General features: G+C 42.0%; 1 protein-coding gene across 9 annotated transcripts in view; it reads right to left on the reverse strand.

Annotated features, from left to right (window-relative positions):
* Positions 1 to 17,397, reverse strand: part of clasp2 (cytoplasmic linker associated protein 2) — a 463,341-nt gene that overhangs the window by 226,482 nt on the left and 219,462 nt on the right. For all 9 annotated transcript variants that reach the window (XM_078216563.1, XM_078216560.1, XM_078216559.1 and 6 more), the window contains exons 17-18: positions 17,155 to 17,204; positions 8,170 to 8,334 (exon numbers count right to left, since the gene is read on the reverse strand). In XM_078216563.1, the coding sequence (XP_078072689.1) occupies positions 8,170 to 8,334; positions 17,155 to 17,204 (215 nt within the window). The remainder of the gene's footprint in view (positions 1 to 8,169; positions 8,335 to 17,154; positions 17,205 to 17,397) is intronic.

Consider the following 17,397-nt stretch of genomic DNA (forward strand, 5'->3'; position numbering starts at 1 on the left):
CCCAACATTGACTGAGACAGCCATAGTATTAAAGGGTTGGATGGAGAGAAATTTGTTGAGTGTATTCAGGAGGAATTTCTCAATCGGTATGTGGCTGGCCGACTAGAGAGGGGGCAAAACTTGACCTCCTCTTGGGAAATAAGGAAGGGCAGGTGACAGAAGTGTTAGTGAGGGATCACTTTGGGACCAGTGACCATAATTCTATTGGTTTTAAGATAGCTATGGAGAATGATAGGTCTGGCCCAAAAGTTAAAATTCTAAATTGGGGCAAGGTCAATTTTGATGGTATCAGGCAGGAACTTTCAAAAGTTAATTGGGTGAGTCTGTGGGAAGGCAAAGGGACGTCTGGTAAGTGGCACGCTTTCAAAAGTGTGTTAACCAGGATTCAGGGTAAACACATTCCTCTTAGAGTGAAGGGCAAGGCTGGCAGAAGTAGGGAACCCTGCATGACTTGGGATATAGAGGCCCTGGTCAAGAAGAAGAAAGAGGCACATGACATGCATAGGCAGCTGGGATCAAGTGAATCCCTTGAAGAGTATAGTGGGTATAGGAGTAGAGTTAAGAGAGAAATCAGGAGGGCAAAAATGGGACACCAGATTGTTTTGGCAGATAAGGCAAAGGAGAATCCAAAGAGCTTCTACAAATACATAAAGGGCAAAAGAGTATCAAGGGAGAGAATAGGGCCTCTTGAGGATCAAAAAGGTCACCTATGTGCAGATCCATAAGAGATGGGTGAGATCCTAAATGAATATTTCTCATCAGTATTTACTGTCGAGAAAAGCATGGATGTTAGGGAACATGGGGAAATAAATAGTGATGTCTTGAGGAGTGTACATATTACAGAGGTGGTGGTGCTGGAAGTCTTAAAGCGCATCAAGGTAGATAAATCCCCGGTACCTGATGAAGTGTATCCCAGGACATTGTGGGAGGTTGGGAGGAAATTGTGGGTTCCCTAGCCGAGATATTTGAATCATCGATAGCCACGGGTGAGGTGCCTGAAGATTGGAGAGTGGCAAATGTTGTGCCTTTGTTTAAAAAGGGCTGCAGGGAAAAGCCTGGGAACTACAGGCCAGTGAGCCTCACATCTGTGGTGGGTAAATTGTTGGAAGGTATTTTGAGAGACAGATCTACAGGCATTTAGAGATGCAAGTACTGATTCGGGACAGTCAGCATGGCTTTGAGTGGGAAATCATGTCTCACAAATTTGATTGAGTTTTTTGAAGGGGTAACCAAGAAGATAGATGAGGGCAGTGCAGTTGATGTTGTCTACATGGACTTTAGCAAGGCCTTTGACAAGGTACCACAAGGTAGGTTGTTGCATAAGGTTAAATCTCACGGGATTCAGGGTGAGGTTTCTAAATGGATACAAAATTGGCTTCTTGACAGAATGTGGAGATGCCGGTGTTGGACTGGGGTAAACACAGTAAGAAGTTTAACAACACCAGGTTAAAGTCCAACAGGTTTATTTGGTAGCAAAAGCCACCAGCTTTCGGAGCCTCCGAAAGCTTGTGGCTTTTGCTACCAAATAAACCTGTTGGACTTTAAGCTGTTCTTGACAGAAGCCAGAGGGTGGTTGTAGAGACTTGTTTTTCAAACTGGAGGCCTGTGACCAGCGGTGTGCCTCAGGGATCAGTGCTGGGTCCACTGTTATTTGTCATTTATATTAATGATTTGGATGAGAATATAGGGGGCATGGTTACTAAGTTTGCAGATGACACTAAGATTGGTGGCATAGTGGACAGTGAAGAAAGGTATCTCCAATTGCAATGGGATCTTGATCAATTGGGCCAGTGGGCTGACGAATGGCAGATGGAGTTTAATTTAGACAAATGCGAGGTGATGCATTTTGGTAGATTGAACCAGGGCAGGACTTACTCAGTTAATGGTAGGGCATTGGGGAGAGTTACAGAACAAAGATCTGGGGGTACATGTTCATATCTCCTTGAAAGTGGAGTCACAGGTGGACAGAGTGGTGAAGAAGGCATTCGGCATGCTTGGCTTCATCGGTCAGAACATTGAATACAGGAGTTGGAATGTCTTGTTGAAATTATACAAGACATTGGTAAGGCCACGCTTGGAATACTGAGTGCAATTCTGGTCACCCTATTATAGAAAGGGTATTATTAAAACTAGAAAGAGTGCAGAAAAGATTTACTAGGATGCTAGGATTGAGTTGTAAAGAGAGGTTGGATAGACTGGGACTTTTTTCTCTGGAGCGTAGGAGGCTAAGAGGTGATCTTATAGAGGTCTATAAAATAATGAGGGGCATAGATCAGATAGATAGTCAATATCTTTTCCCAAAGGTCGGGGAGTCTAAAACTAGAGGGCATAGGTTTAAAGTGAGAGGGGAGAGATACAAAAGTGTCCAGAGGGGCAATTTTTTCACACAGAGGGTGGTGAGTGTCTGGAACAAGCTGCCAGAGGTAGTAGTAGAGGCGGGTACAATTTTGTCTTTTAAAAAGTATTTAGATAATTACATGGGTACGATGGGTATAGAGGGATATGGCCAAATGCGGGCAATTGGGATTAGCTTAGGGGTTTAAAAAAAAAGGGCGGCATTGACAAATTGGGCCGAAGGGCCTGTTTCCATGCTGTAAACCTCTATAACTCTACACATGTTGTGGACCACTCCCCCCCAACTACTGCCACTGTACCGCCACCTCTGATGGGTCTGTCCTGCCAGTGGGACATGACAAGAATGGTGATGGAACCGAGGGAATTGGCTGCAAGATACAATTTGGTATGTCAAGCTGTTGCTTGATTAATCTGTGAGACAGCTGTTCCATAAGACCATAAGACATAGAAGCAGAATTAGGCCACTCGGCCCATCGAGTCTGCTCCACCATTCAATCATGGCTGATATTTTTCTCATCCCCACTCTCCTGCCTTTTCCCCATAACCCCTGATCCCTTATTGATCAAGAACCTATCTATCTCTGTCTTAAAGACACTCAATGACCTGGCCTCCACCAGGTCTTCTGCGGCAAAGAGTTCCACAGATTCACCACTCTCTGGCTGAAGAAATTCCTCCTCATCTCTGTTTTAAAGGATCGTCCCTTAAGTCTGAGGTTGTGCCCTCTGGTTCTAGTTTTTCCTACTAGTGGAAATATCCTCTCCACATCCACTCTATCCAGGCATCGCAGTGTCCTGTAAGTTTCAATAAGATCCCCCCTCAGCCTTCTAAACTCCAACGAGTACAGACTCAAGAGTCTTCAACCATTCCTCATACGATATGCTCTTCATTCCAGGGATCATTCTTGTGAACCTCCTCTGGACCCTTTCCAAGGCCAGTACATCCTTCCTTAGATTTGGGGCCCAAAACTGCTCACAATACTCCAAATGGGATCTGACCAGAGTCTTATACAGCCTCACAAGTACATCCCTGCTCTTGTATTCTAGCCCTCTTGACAAGAATGCTGACATTGCACTTGCCTTCCTAACTGCCGACTGAACCTGTACTTGAGAATCTTGAACAAGGACTCCCAAGTCTCGTTGTACTACTGATTTCCTAAGCAATTCCCCATCTAGAAAATAGTCTGTGCCTGCATTCCTCCTTCCAAAGTGCATAACGTCTCACTTTTCCACATTGTATTCCATCTGCCACTTCTTTGCCCACTTTCCTAACCTGTCCAAGTCCTTCTGCAGCCCCACCTCCCTCCTCAATACTATCTGTCCCTCTACATATCTTTGTATCATCTGCAAACTTAGCAACAGTGCCTTCAGTTCCTTCTTCCAAATCGTTGACGTACATTGTGAAAAGTTGTGGTCCCAGCACCGACCCCTGAGGCACACCACTAGTCACCAGCTGTCATCCTGAAAAAGATCCCTTTATCCCCACTCTCTGCCAGTCAGACAATCGTCTATCCATGCCAGGATCTTACGCTTAACACCAGGGGCTCTAAACTTATTTAACAGTCTCCCATGCGGCACCTTGTCAAAGGCCTTCTGGAAATCTAAATCAATCATGTGCACTGATTCTCCTTTAACTAACTTCCTTGTTACCTCCTCAAAGAACTAACAGATTTGTCAGACATGACCTCCCCTTGACGAAGCCGTGCTGACTCAGTCCTATTTTATCATGCACTTCCAAGTACTTCACGATCTCATCTTTAATAATGGACTCTACAATCAAGCTAACTGGCCTATAATTTCCCATCTGCTGCCTCCCACTCTTCTTAAACAGCGGTGTTACATTAGCTACTTTCCAGTCCTCTGGGACCCTCCCTGCCTCCAGTGATTCCTGAAAGATCACCACCAATGTCTCCACAATTTCCTCAGCTATCTCTTTTAGTCCTAATTTTGGCCAAGTTCCCAAATGTGAAGAGGACCTTGCAGAGTCAGCAGGGTTGGGTGTGCTGTTCTTATCAGCAATGAGGATGTTCCGATAACACATGACTGTCATGGATCAATCACCACCACCTTCTCAAAGGCAATTAGGGATGGGCAATAAATGCTGGCAATGCCCACAACCCATGAATATAAAAAAGAAATTCAAAGGAAAAAAAAGAGCATTGTGGTGCCGTTGGCCAACGTTCACATTTCAAATTTTCATAAATAAAATAGACCCCGAAACATCCTGTGATAACATTAGACTGCATTAGAAGTTCTATGTCACAATTAAAAGGAAAATTATAAATAATCAATGAGCTAAAATACATACCAGATACTATTGTAATTTTTTTAACCACTTCGCCATAATTAAACATGTGGATTATTTTCATACCACTGTTTGTGGAAGAATGCAAAAACAAATCCAATATTTGTCAAAGGTAACAGTACACAATTTCAAGCTTCTTCAGCTTCATGGCAATGATTCATCTAATAAGTAGATGCATGGCATGGCATCGGAGTCCCGTGCAATGCGCATCATGTGCTATGCAGGAGTTCCATGATGCTTCTTGTGCCTTGGGTGACTATACTCAGTAGAGGAACCTGAGCTTCATCCTTACTATGGGTATATTTTTTAATTGGGGAAAGGCCAATTATACCAAGCTGAGATGTGATTTCAAAGTTAACTGAAAATAGTTGTCTTTAAGTAAATCAGTGTTAGAACAGTGGGAGACATTCAAGGAGGAGCCAAGGAGAGTTCAAAACGAAATCTCACAGAAAAAAGTGTGAATTTCAAATCGAGAACCTCCACTGCACCTCACTCAGAGATGTCAAAGAACAGACTGAGTAGAATGAGCCAAAAAAAAATAAAGCTCATGACAGATGCCGAGAACTATGCTGCCAAAAGCGAGGAGGAATATAAAAAGAGCAAGGTGAAATTTAAAAAGTTACAAAAACAGCGAAGGCATGGAAAATATTGGTAAATAGAATCAAAGGAAAGCCAAAGATGTTTCGTTAAGTGCATAAACTGCAAAAGGACAATGAAGGAAAGTACAGAGCCAATTAAAGAACAAAATGATTAAATGTTTGGAGCTGCAAAATGTGGGCAAGGTTCTTAAATTAGTATTGTGTGCTTGTTTTCATAGAAGATTGGGACGAAGCAGACACTGGAGTTAAGGAGGAAGTGTGTGAAATATTGGATGGAATAAACACAGGAGGAGGAAATATTGAAAGTGGTAAATTCACCAGCTTTGAAACGAAATGTATCGCAGACTGTGAAAAAGCAACAAGAAATAGCAGTGGCTCTGACCACCATTTTTCAATCCACTCTAGCTTCCATTGTGCTGGAAGACTGGAGAACAGCTAACATTATCATTTAGAGGTCCAGATTAATCAAGGACATTTAGCATGCATTTTTTAAGGGAAGGTTGTGTCTGACTGACAGAGTCATAGAATCATAGAGGTTTACAGCATGGAAAGAGGCCCTTCAGCCCAACTTGTCCATGCCACCTCTTTTTTTAACCCCTAAGCTAGTCCCAATTGCCCACGTTTGGCCCATATCCTCCTGTACCATCTTGCCCACGTAACTGTCTAAATGCTTTTTGAAAGACAAAATTGTACCCGCCTCTACTACTACCTCTGGCAGCTTGTTCCAGACACTCACCACCCTCTGTGTAAACAATTGTCCCTCTGGACCCTTTTGTATCTCTCCCCTCTCACCTTAAACCTATGCCCTCTAGTTTTAGACTCCCCTACCTTTGGGAAAAGATGTTGACTATCTAGCTGATCTATGCCCCTCATTATTTTATAGATCTCTATAAAATCACCCGTCAGCCTCTTACGCTCCAGAAAAAAAGGTCCAAGTCTATCCAGCCTCTACTTATAGCTCAAGCCATCAAGTTCCAGTGGCATCCTAATAAATCTTTTCTGCACTATTTCTAGTTTAATAATGTCCTTTCTATATTAGGGTGACCAGAACCGTACACAGTATTCCAAACTATTACCAATGTCTTGAACAACTTCAACAAGACATCCCAACTCCTGTATTCAATGTTCTGACCAATGAAACCAAGCATGCCGAATGCCTTCTTCACTATTCTATTTACCTGTGACTCCACTTTCAAGGAACTTTGAACCTGTACCCCGAGATCTCTCCCCAATGCCCTACTCTTAACTGAGTAAGTCCTGCCCCGGTTCGATCTACCAAAATGCATCACCTCGCATTTATCTAAATTAAACTCCATCTGCCATTCGTCAGCCCACTGGCCCAATTGATCAAGACCCTGTTGCAATCCTAGATAACCTTCTTCAGTGTCCACTATGCCATCAATCTTGGTGTCATCTTCAAACTTACTAACCATGCCTACTAAATTTTCATCCAAATCAGTAATATAAATGACAAATAACAGTGGACCCAGCACTGATCCCTGAGGCACACCGCTGGTCACAGGCCTCCAGTTTGAAAACCAACCCTCTACAACTACCCTCTGGATTCTGTATCAACCCAATTTTGTATCCATTTGGCTACCTCACCCTGGATCCTGAGAGATTTAATCTTATGCAACAGCCTACCACATGGTGCCTTGTCAAAGGCCTTGCTAAAGCCCATGTAGACAACAACAACTGCATTGCCCTCACCTACCCTCTCTGTTACCGCTTCAAAAAACTCAATCAAATTTGTGAGACATGATTTTCCATTCACAAAGCCATGCTGACTGTCCCTAATCAGTCCTTGCAACTCTAAATGCCTGTAGATCCTGTCTCTCACAACACCTTCTAACAACTTATCCACTACAGATGTGAGGCTCACCAGCCTGTAGCTCCCAGGCTTTTCCCTGCAGCCCTTCTTAAACAAAGGCACAATATTTGCCACTCTCTAATCTTCAGGCACCTACCTGTGACTATCGATGATTCAAATATGACATGGTTGACTTTTTTGAAGTAGCAACAAGGAGGGTCAATGAGGATAGCGTGTTTGGTGTCGTCTACATGGACTTTAGCAAGACATTCAGAAAGGTCCCAAATGGCAGGCAGGTTAGAAAAGTAAAAGCTCATAGGGTCCAAGGAAAAGTGGCAAGTTGGCTCCAAAATTGGCTCAGTCACAGGAAACAAAGGATTATAGTCTTTGAAGTAGCTCTGAAGAGTCATATGGACTAAAAAGCGTTCACTCTATTTTCTCTCTCCACTGATGCTGCTAGATCGGAGTTTTTCCAGTTTTTTCTGTTTTTGCCTTGATTATAATCTTTGGGTGTTTTTGTTATTGGAAGTCTGCATCCAGTGAGGTTCTGCAAAGTTCAGCACCATGTTCTTTCCTGCTTTAAGTCTGAAAATGATACGAAAATTGGCTGTGTGGCTGACAGTGAGAGAGATTGCAGGGGGATATCAATGGACCAGTTAGGTAGATAGAAAAGTGCAAAATGGAATTCAATCCAGAGAAGTGAGAGCACAGATAAGGCAAGGGAATACAAAATAAATATTAATGTGCTGAGAAGTTTGGAGGAACACAGGTACCATAGCCCTTTGCCCTGAGGGGTGTTAAGGTGCCAAGAAAGTACACAGGATACTTTTCTTTATTTGCCACAGCATAGAAGAACAGGGAGCTTATGCCAAAATTGTATAAAATATTAGCTGGGCAACAGCTACAATACTATGTTCAATTCTGGTCACTGCACTACAGGGAGGGTGTGATCATATTGTACAGAACAAGATTTCTTAAGACGTTGCCAGGGGTTATTTTAATTAGAAAAGAAAAGCCTGACAGAAGATATAGTTGTGGTGCATTAAATTATGAGGAGTAGAGATGGAGGGGATAAGAAGGACCTATTGTGTTAATCAATCTTACCAAGTGAAGCACAGGCTCCTGAAGGGATGTTAGATGCAGTTAAACGGCTTGCTGCTGTGTGCCCCGTGGTATGCCGTGATTTTGCAGATGCTGCAGCATTCACATCTATGTCACTTCTGGAACGCTGCAAACCACCAGGGGTAGCTGTAGACTTAGCACTTGGGCCTGAAACAAACAAGGAAAGGGAAAGATTCAAAATTTAGGTGTTAATGAACAAAAGTTCAAATGCAATATTGGTTCTAAAGCTCTTAAAAAAGTCAACATCAAAGTTGAAAGACAATAAAATTAACAAGGGTAGACATCAAATAGAAATAGAATATAATGGAATTATCTCAACTAATTAAATAGTTGCATCACAAGGGAATAGCCATCTGCTCATTTGAAAACAAAATTAATAATCTATACTGCATAACAAGGTGGAAAGAATAACTACACGGAAGGGCCCAGACTGCACTGAGTCAAATAATCTCAGCCAAGACAGTGGTTAAGTGCTATAAAAGGATCTAGGCAACAAAGTCATTGGAAGACCACAATCTTCGTGTTCCTTTCCAAGTCATATATCACCCTGACTTACACAAACATAACCGTTGCATCATTTTCAAAAACTTGGACTTCCCTACCATACCACCATTTCAGGTTCGGTAGCTATTCAGGGAGAAGCCCTCGCACCATTATGTCCTTTCAGGGCAACTTGGAATGGACAATTAACGTAGCCTTGCCAGCAACATTCAGGGCTGAGACAAAACTGGGCTTTGTACCCTCTTGGCTAAGAAAGGATTGTATTCTTAAAATAAATCTTGCTTTTCAGAGATATTCCTGTTCAAGTATTGCTTTTCAACTTGTATTGTTTCAACGATTTCAGTTCCATCTTTCCCTAAAAATACTTCTACTATCAAAGGATATTTTAATAGCTGATGTAGCCTAAATGCAACTCTAAAAGCAAGCAAAACAATCTGTGGAGCAATACATTGTGCGGTAATGAACCTTGTTGTCAAATCCAAGGTAAAAACTGCTGTTTAAGCAAGGTGAGAGAGAAAAACCAGGAAATTTTGTGGAAAAGTTATTGGGATCTATTATTGAGGACACTGGAATTGAGCACTTAAGAGGAGTTGAGTTGATAAAAGAACAACAACAGGGATTGGTAAAGAAAGGTCATGTCTAACAAAATTAAATCAACTATTTGAAGCTGTAACTGAGTAGCAGATGGCGAATGTCTTGTTGGGGTTTATGTGAACATCCAGAAGACATTATGTAACGTTCCACATAAGATACTTCTGGCTGAAATTAAAGCTCATGGAATTGAAGGCAAACTATTGGCCTGGTTAGAAATTAGTTCGGCAGTAGAAGACAGAGTAGGGAGAATGGAATGTTCTCGAATTGAAAGGAAACGACAAGCTTCAACAAGGATCTGAGCTGAGGCCTTAACTATTCACTATATTTGTTAATGACTTAGATAACTCAAGAAAGCCATATATTCAAGTATGATGACACAAAAATTGATGGCATAGTACACAGTATAGGTGAGAATTAATAATTACAAATTGACATTGATAGATTCAGTGGGTGAACTTATGTCAGATGGATTTCAACCAAGCTTACTATGAGATCATCTATTCTGGAGGTAAAGAAAGAAAATCCGAATGTTTTTCAAATGATTGAAAAGCTAAGATCAATAGATTTCGGGTCCATGTACACAAATCTTTAAAATGAAATAAGGTCCAAAAAATAATAAAGGGATAATAGTATGTTCACACTTATAACCGGAGGGCTAGAATATAACTTTTGCTACAGCTTCACAAGAGTACTGTTTATAAACCCTTGGAAAGATAAACTGGCTTTGATAGAGGTGCAATGGAGATTCACCAGAACGTTCTCAGGGTTCCAAGGCACAGACTAGGAGGATAGATTGCATAAAGGAGGGCAGTATCCCCCAGAAAATAAGTTAAGGGGAGCTGTGATTGTTGCTTTTAGATTTTTAAAAAGGTTGATGGAAGTATTTTCCGCTTGTGTGGGATTTTAGAACAAAAGAACCTAATCTTAAAATCTGAGCCAGGCCATTCAAGAAAGAAGTTAGGAAATACTTATTCAAGCAAAGGGTGTTAGAAGTGTGAAGCCAAATAATAATTTCAAATTAGAGATCAACAGGTTTTTGCTGAAATGGGGATAAATGAACATGAAGCCAAGGCAGGTGGAAGGGAGCTAAGCTACAGGTTAGCCATGCTTTCACCAAGTGCCAGAACAAGGTGAAGGCCTCAATGGCAAACTGCTATTCCCATGTTTGTTTCAACAGAGTATTGTTTTGTTGCTTTTGGACAAGAGAACTCTTTGGAAAATGGCCATTCTCCCTCTCTTTAGTTTTGATGAAGTGCCAAACGGACTTAAAACATTAACTCTGTTTTTTCTCCCTATGCCAGATCTGCTGAGATTTTCCAGCGCAGTAAATACGATGAGCAAGAGCAGAAAGTTGCAAAGGAGCACTGAAAGACTATGTGACTGGGAAAAATATGGCAGATTGAATGCAGGAACGTGCAAAGACATCCACTTGGAACCCTATAAAGATATATTTTAAATTGTGATCTGTCAAGCAACAGAGATTTCTCAGAACACGAAGGAAATTTAGCATGTCCGCTTTGACTCTCACCAACTTTTACAGATGCACCATGGAAAGCATTCTTTCTGGTTCTATCACAGCTTGGTATGGCTCCTGCTCTGCCCAAGACCACAAGAAACTACAAAGGTCGTGAATGTAGCCCAATCCATTATACAAACCAGCCTCCCATCCATTGACTCTGTCTACACTTCCTGCTGCCTCGGCAAAGCAGCCAGCATAATTAAGGACCCCACGCACACTGGACATACTCTCTTCCACCTTTTTCTGTCAGGAAAAAGATACAAAAGTCTCCGATCACGTACTAACCGACTTAAGAACAGCTTCTTCCCTGCTGCCGTCAGACTTTTGAATGGACCTATCTCGCATTAAGTTGATCTTTTTCTGCACCCTAGTTGTGACTGTAACACTACATTCTACACTCACTCGTTTCCTTCTCTATGCACGGTATGCTTTCTCTGTAAAACGCGCAAGAAACAATACTTTTCACTGTGTGCTAATACACGTGACAATAATAAATCAAATCAGATTTAGGAATCAAAATATCGTATTAACTAAAAGCTAGTGGACAGATCCAAAAATTAAAAAGACTAATAGAATGTGTTTTTTTTCAAATCTCAAAAGGACTGGGATACAAGGAGTGGAAGTTATACTCCAATTGTATTGGGCACTGCATCTCAGGAAAGATATACTGGCCCTGGATGAGATGCATCACAGATTCACAAGGGCTAAATGAATCAAAGGTATGACAGATTGCATAGGTTTAAATTGCAATCCTTTAGCTTCCTTTTTAATATAGCAATTAAAAGCTAATTTCATTGAAGTTAACTTATGATTAAATGTTTTGATGGGCTAGCTAGAGAGAAACTATTTCCTCTGGTGAAGGAGCATATCTTTAACTCGGGGTGGGGTGTGTGTGTGTGTGTGTGTGTGTGTGTGTGGTGGTGGTGGTGGTGGTGTGTGGGGGGCGGGGGAGGGGGGGGGGTGGAGTGAGAGAGGGGGGGGGGAACAATTATGTCAGGAAGCACTTCTTAGTGCAAAGTGGAATTCTCTACCCTAAAAATTATTCAGGCTAGCTTAATTGAAAATCTCAAAATTGAGATAGTATCCCTGTCTAACAAAATCTAAGGGTTATGGAACCAAGGAAGTTACATGGAATTAGGATATGCATCAGCCATTATCAAATTAGATGACCGAATAGGATTGAGGGGATAAGTGGCCACTGCTGTTCATACATCATGGGATCTGTTGCCTGTGTCAGCATCTTAGACTGCAGGAAAAGTTTAATAAATATACTTGGACATTCCATTTGAAATCTAATCTAGTCACACACCTGTAGAAAAAACAGAATCTTTTACTCACTGCTTAGCAATATATGACGTGGAATGATGAGGAAATATTCATTTTTATACATTCCCAATATGATTTTTTTTTAAATTGTTTTTCTTGAAAGTTTTCAATTTTACATTTTACTCAAAATGCCACAAATCCCCAAAATCTACTACAGTAATAACTATTTCACATAAACATACAGAAAAGACCAGCAAATATTCATACAAATGGTTCAAATTATCAAGCACTGCAATTGCTGTAGTTGGCATCTCTTATGCAGATAAAGAAAGGATACCAGAAAAGTGGGCGATCTCAGGATAACAGGGTAAAACCACAAGCACATGGCCCCATGGTCCATGCCTTCCTTCACAGACAAATAGGGACAGAATTACACAATGTATAGCACACCTTATGGGATAACATGCAGCCAACAAGGGCCCAACACATCAGCCCAGGACTTCCAAGCAATGAAAGGATAACTGAGAAAAAGGGGAACACCAGGATGCTGCCATCAGTAGAAGATATGACATGGCAGTGTACACTCTCACATACAGAAACCTGTCAGCCAAGGATTCATACACCGTGCATAGACTTGCAACACAACAAAGCTCCCTCCTCTCCAGCCATATCAGAGGCACCAAGCAGGCCCCCTATCACTGGAAAACTTAAAACCATTTTCCACCAAGGAACGAACACGCACGCACACAGGAAGCCCAAATCTCAAGAAGATGGACAGACCGAAAGTCTCCATGTAAGACCACTTGGAAGAGGCGACCTACTCCTCCAACCACGGGAGGTCGGTCACCAGTGGGGTGCCCCAGGGATCTGTTCTGGGACCCTTGCTCTTTGTGATTTTTATAAATGACCTGGATGAGGAAGTGGAAGGATGGGTTGGTAAGTTTGCTGATGACACAAAGGTTGGAGGTGTTGTGGATAGTATAGAGGGACGTCAGCAGTTGCAACGAGACATAGATAAGGTGCAAGACTGGGCAGAGAAGTCACAGATGGACTTCAACCCAGATAAGTGTGTGGTGGTTCATTTTGGCAGGTCAAATAGGATGGAAGAATATAATATTAAGGGTAAGACGCTTGGCAGTGTGGAAGAACAGAGGGATCTTGGGGTCTGGGTTCATAGGATGCTCAAAGCGGCGTCGCAGGTAGAGGCTGTGGTTAAGAAGGCGTATGGAATACTGGCCTTCATCAATGGAGGAATTGAGTTTAGAAATCGGGAGATAATGCTGCAGCTGTATAGGATCCTGGTCAGACCCCACCTGGAGTACTGTGCCCAGTTCTGGTCGTCTCATTACAGAAAGGATGTGGAAGCCATAGAACGGGTGCAGAGGAGATTTACGAGGATGTTGCCGGGATTAAGTGGTATGCCTTATGAGGATAGGTTGAGAGAGCTAGGTCTATTCTCCTTGGAGAGGCGAAGGATGAGAGGTGACCTGATAGAGGTGTATAAGATGTTGAGAGGTATTGATAGAGTGGATTCTCAGAGGCTTTTACCCAGGGCTGAAATGGTTGTCACAAGAGGCCACAGCTTTAGGGTGCTGGGGAGTAGGTATAGAGGAGATGTTAGGGCTACGTTTTTCACTCAGAGGGTGGTGGGTGTGTGGAATCGGCTGCCGATAGTGGTAGTGGAAGCGGATTTGATTGAGTCTTATAAAGAGACTTTTGGATAGGTTCATGGAGGTTAGTAAGATAGAGGGTTCTCGATGAGCCTAGAAGGTAAGGAAATTGTTCGGCGCAACTTGTGGGCCGAAGGGCCTGTTTGTGCTGTAGCTTTTCTATGTTCTAACCAATTTATATTCCAACCGAAGGAGGACTCCTAACAATGCTGAAACAATGTGCCCAGACTTGCAGTCAGGTCCCACAGCCAACAGGAGACTACACTCCCAGGGAAACCAAGTCTCAAGTAGAGCAGTCCAGAAGTCTCCAAAAGGGGATATCTCTGAGGAGGGCAACCTACTTCCCTCTGCCTAACATACCCTCCACCTGATCCTGATGAACACAACCACTACCAGCCCAACTTGCTCCAGAATAATCAGAATAAGTGCCAACAAGCCAAAAATACTCAACACCCTTATACATTGAACAAAGCAAACTATCCCTGTCTCTAGATACACCTGAGGCGCCGTTTAGGCCTCACCACCAATGAGATTCGACCCATTTCCCCTCAGAGAAACCCAAACAACAGGATAATATGCTCACCGTATATTTCATGAGTCAAGTAATCAAGTAACCACTGTCACTACCTGTGCAGCCAAGACAAAATAGAAGACCAACCTAACCAGGCTAGATATTGAAGGATTAGCCAACCAACCATGCCCGGGAGTGCACCAGTGCATTATTCCCCCACGCCAACAATACCAAAGACGCTAATGACAAAAAAGACACTCAGTCTTTTCCAGGATACATGATCTGCCTACACTTTTATAGGAACAATGATTCCTTAATCCCAAAATAGCTGAAATACAATAAATACATGAGTCCGTAAATTCTAGGGGGGTGGGGGGGGGGGGGGGGGGGGGGGGGTGTTTCCTCACCAGTTGTGAAGACTCGTAGAGCCCTACCCACTACCTCCATATTAAATCACTTACCCACCTCCCTGCAATGGCGCTGCTCATTTTAATCACTGTAGTAATAAAGGATATCAGGCGAAAAAGTCCACCACTATATATGCCAGGATTATAAGACAAAAAGATGAATGAAAAGATGGATCTTTTGGCTCTTGTAAAAGGATGTCACAGGGCTCACCAAGATATTAGGATAACGAGCAAAAATTCACTACCGTGCTTATTATTGCCCCCAACAACGTGACAAATCACGCAACAGGATCAATTAAGAGATTAATTTACAAGGGATACATTCAAGGATTAACAAAGGACAGAAGAATACGACTCCAAAAGGACAATCGGCGACATTCGCCTCAGAGCTTGGTTAAAGGATTGTCCCATCAGTGTGAAAAAGGCACAGCACAGGATCAACACAAGGATATAATTACAGGGGTACAGTTCAGGCTAAGCAAATCCTGATTTTCACAGTGTAACAGGATAACAGGCAACAAATGCCTCAATGCTCATATATCATATATCCTTGTTAGGATAAAAGACAAGATCACAAAATCAGGATTATAATCACAAGGGAACAAAAATCAGGATTAATGATGAACTGCAAAATAATATAACCATCCACAGAGTTTGAAAAGGCCAAAGTCATACCAGGATCCTTGAGCAACATCCAGTGTCCATTCAAAGTTTCACCAAAGCTTTTGCACCTCCCAAATCCCTGGTGAAGAGAAACCTAGGCCTCGACGTGTGGCGAAGACCTGTCATGTCTGACTGCCTCTAACCCTTCTCAACGAACACCAAGTACAAGGCAATGGAAGACCAGCGTTCAGCGTCTTTGATGACCCCAGGCCTCAAGACTAGATAAAATATGCTCCATCGAACTCGAAATGCCCAGCCTTCAAATCGAGATTGTGACAGCATGGCAGCCAGATCTCAAATTCGGCTGGGAATCCATCTCCAGCTCCCCTTGGGAGGCTGGGCACACACACATTCCTTCTCCAGCCCCATCTGCCCAAATCGACCAGGATGTACGACAAACCATGCATCATTGATTTCCAGGAACTGAAGGTGAGCCCCCACCAAGGAAACTGCCCTCTTGACTGACGGGATTCTCTTCTCCACTTCATCCATTCTGGTTAGGATATCTCACAGTTCATGAATGCAAGTACCAATAACCTGTATTGGGGAGCCGAAACAGTCACTCACAATGGCAGCATTCATCACAATGCCTATGGCACCGCTCAAGCATAGGCCCACTCACCAGCAAAACTGCCACTGAGAACTAGGCCCCACCCCGGCCGTCTCAATCAAATGAGAATTTTCTTGACTTAACTCAGCTCCCTGTCACCAAAATTTAGCCAGATTCTTCCAAGAATATAGTACAGATTATACACATCAGGATCAAATAATTATGGATTGTACATCAGGATTTTTTAAAAATGTATTAAATGGCGAGTAGTGCCAGAGCTTGTGAAAACGCAGACACTCTCATGCTTACATCATGCGACCCCCTCCTGATATAATTTTATATCTGACTCAAATATTCAGATAACCTGGGACAGAGGGAGCAACGCAGAGGGTGCCAGGTCCAATGCACACCTGTTACAAGAAAGCAGAGCAATGCCAAACTTTGCTACAGAGAAATAATCTTGGCTTTTAAATCACTTTTTTCAACACAAATATCAATTTCAAAATAATGGTGGACCTAATCAGGTTGAACTTAAAATAAGCAAGAGCTTGGTTTTTGCGATCACACATAAAACTGTCCTGCAGGACTTGGTTAACATATTAATTTAACTTGATATGACTAAGTTAACTTACAAATTATTCCATATAAATGAGCATATTTTGATAGCATCTTGTAGTTTACAAGGAATTTAATGACTAAAGAACAAAGGTACTTTATTCTACAACAGCTGCGAGGGAAATAACAGTGAAAGCAAAGTGGATTGATGCGCATTGATAAATTGATCCATGGGCCATGGACCAAAAATAAGAAACAAGAGCATCAAGTCCAAAGCCATTTTAAATAGAAGAGTTGAAATGAGCAGAGTAACAAGGACAGCAACAGAAAAACACACATCAGAACAGTACAAAAAAAAGAAAAACAGAAAAACAGCGAGAGAAAAATAAGTCGGACAAATAAAGGGGATAAAGTAGATTAAAAGCGAAAGCAGTGCTCAATACAAAGGAAGATAGTAAAATACTTTAAAAAGTTACCTTTATAAGCCACTGGAAGTTCAGTTTATTTCCGTAAGTGCAAATTAATGGAAGATAGTACATGTACATGAAGGACAGTAATACGGATCAGCAAAGCAAACTTAACAAATGTTTTAAGTTATGCTAACACCAAAATGTCTCCGTATCCAACCAAGGATGCAAGAGATCAAACAAAATGACAAACCTTGGGGTTCAAAACTGTTCACAACCTATATTTCACAAACATATTTCTGAATTTTTAAACGCAAGACTAACCTCTTGATGCACTTCCACTTGCAACTGACCATTTAGCAGGAAAGGCACGACTGGAAAGAAATAAAAATAGCTTGCATCAACCCAGACAGGGAATACAAATCAACACTGCCACATGTCTCCTTCACCTCACAATACATTATTCTCTTAAATGCTTTGAAACATAAACTCAAAGTAATTTCCATTAGTTAACCATATCTTGTGGCCTCCATCTTTGACATAATTAGCATTGTATGATTTTTTGAC

This window comes from Mustelus asterias, chromosome 7 (assembly GCF_964213995.1).
Source record: "Mustelus asterias chromosome 7, sMusAst1.hap1.1, whole genome shotgun sequence".
Classification (NCBI taxonomy): domain Eukaryota; kingdom Metazoa; phylum Chordata; class Chondrichthyes; order Carcharhiniformes; family Triakidae; genus Mustelus; species Mustelus asterias.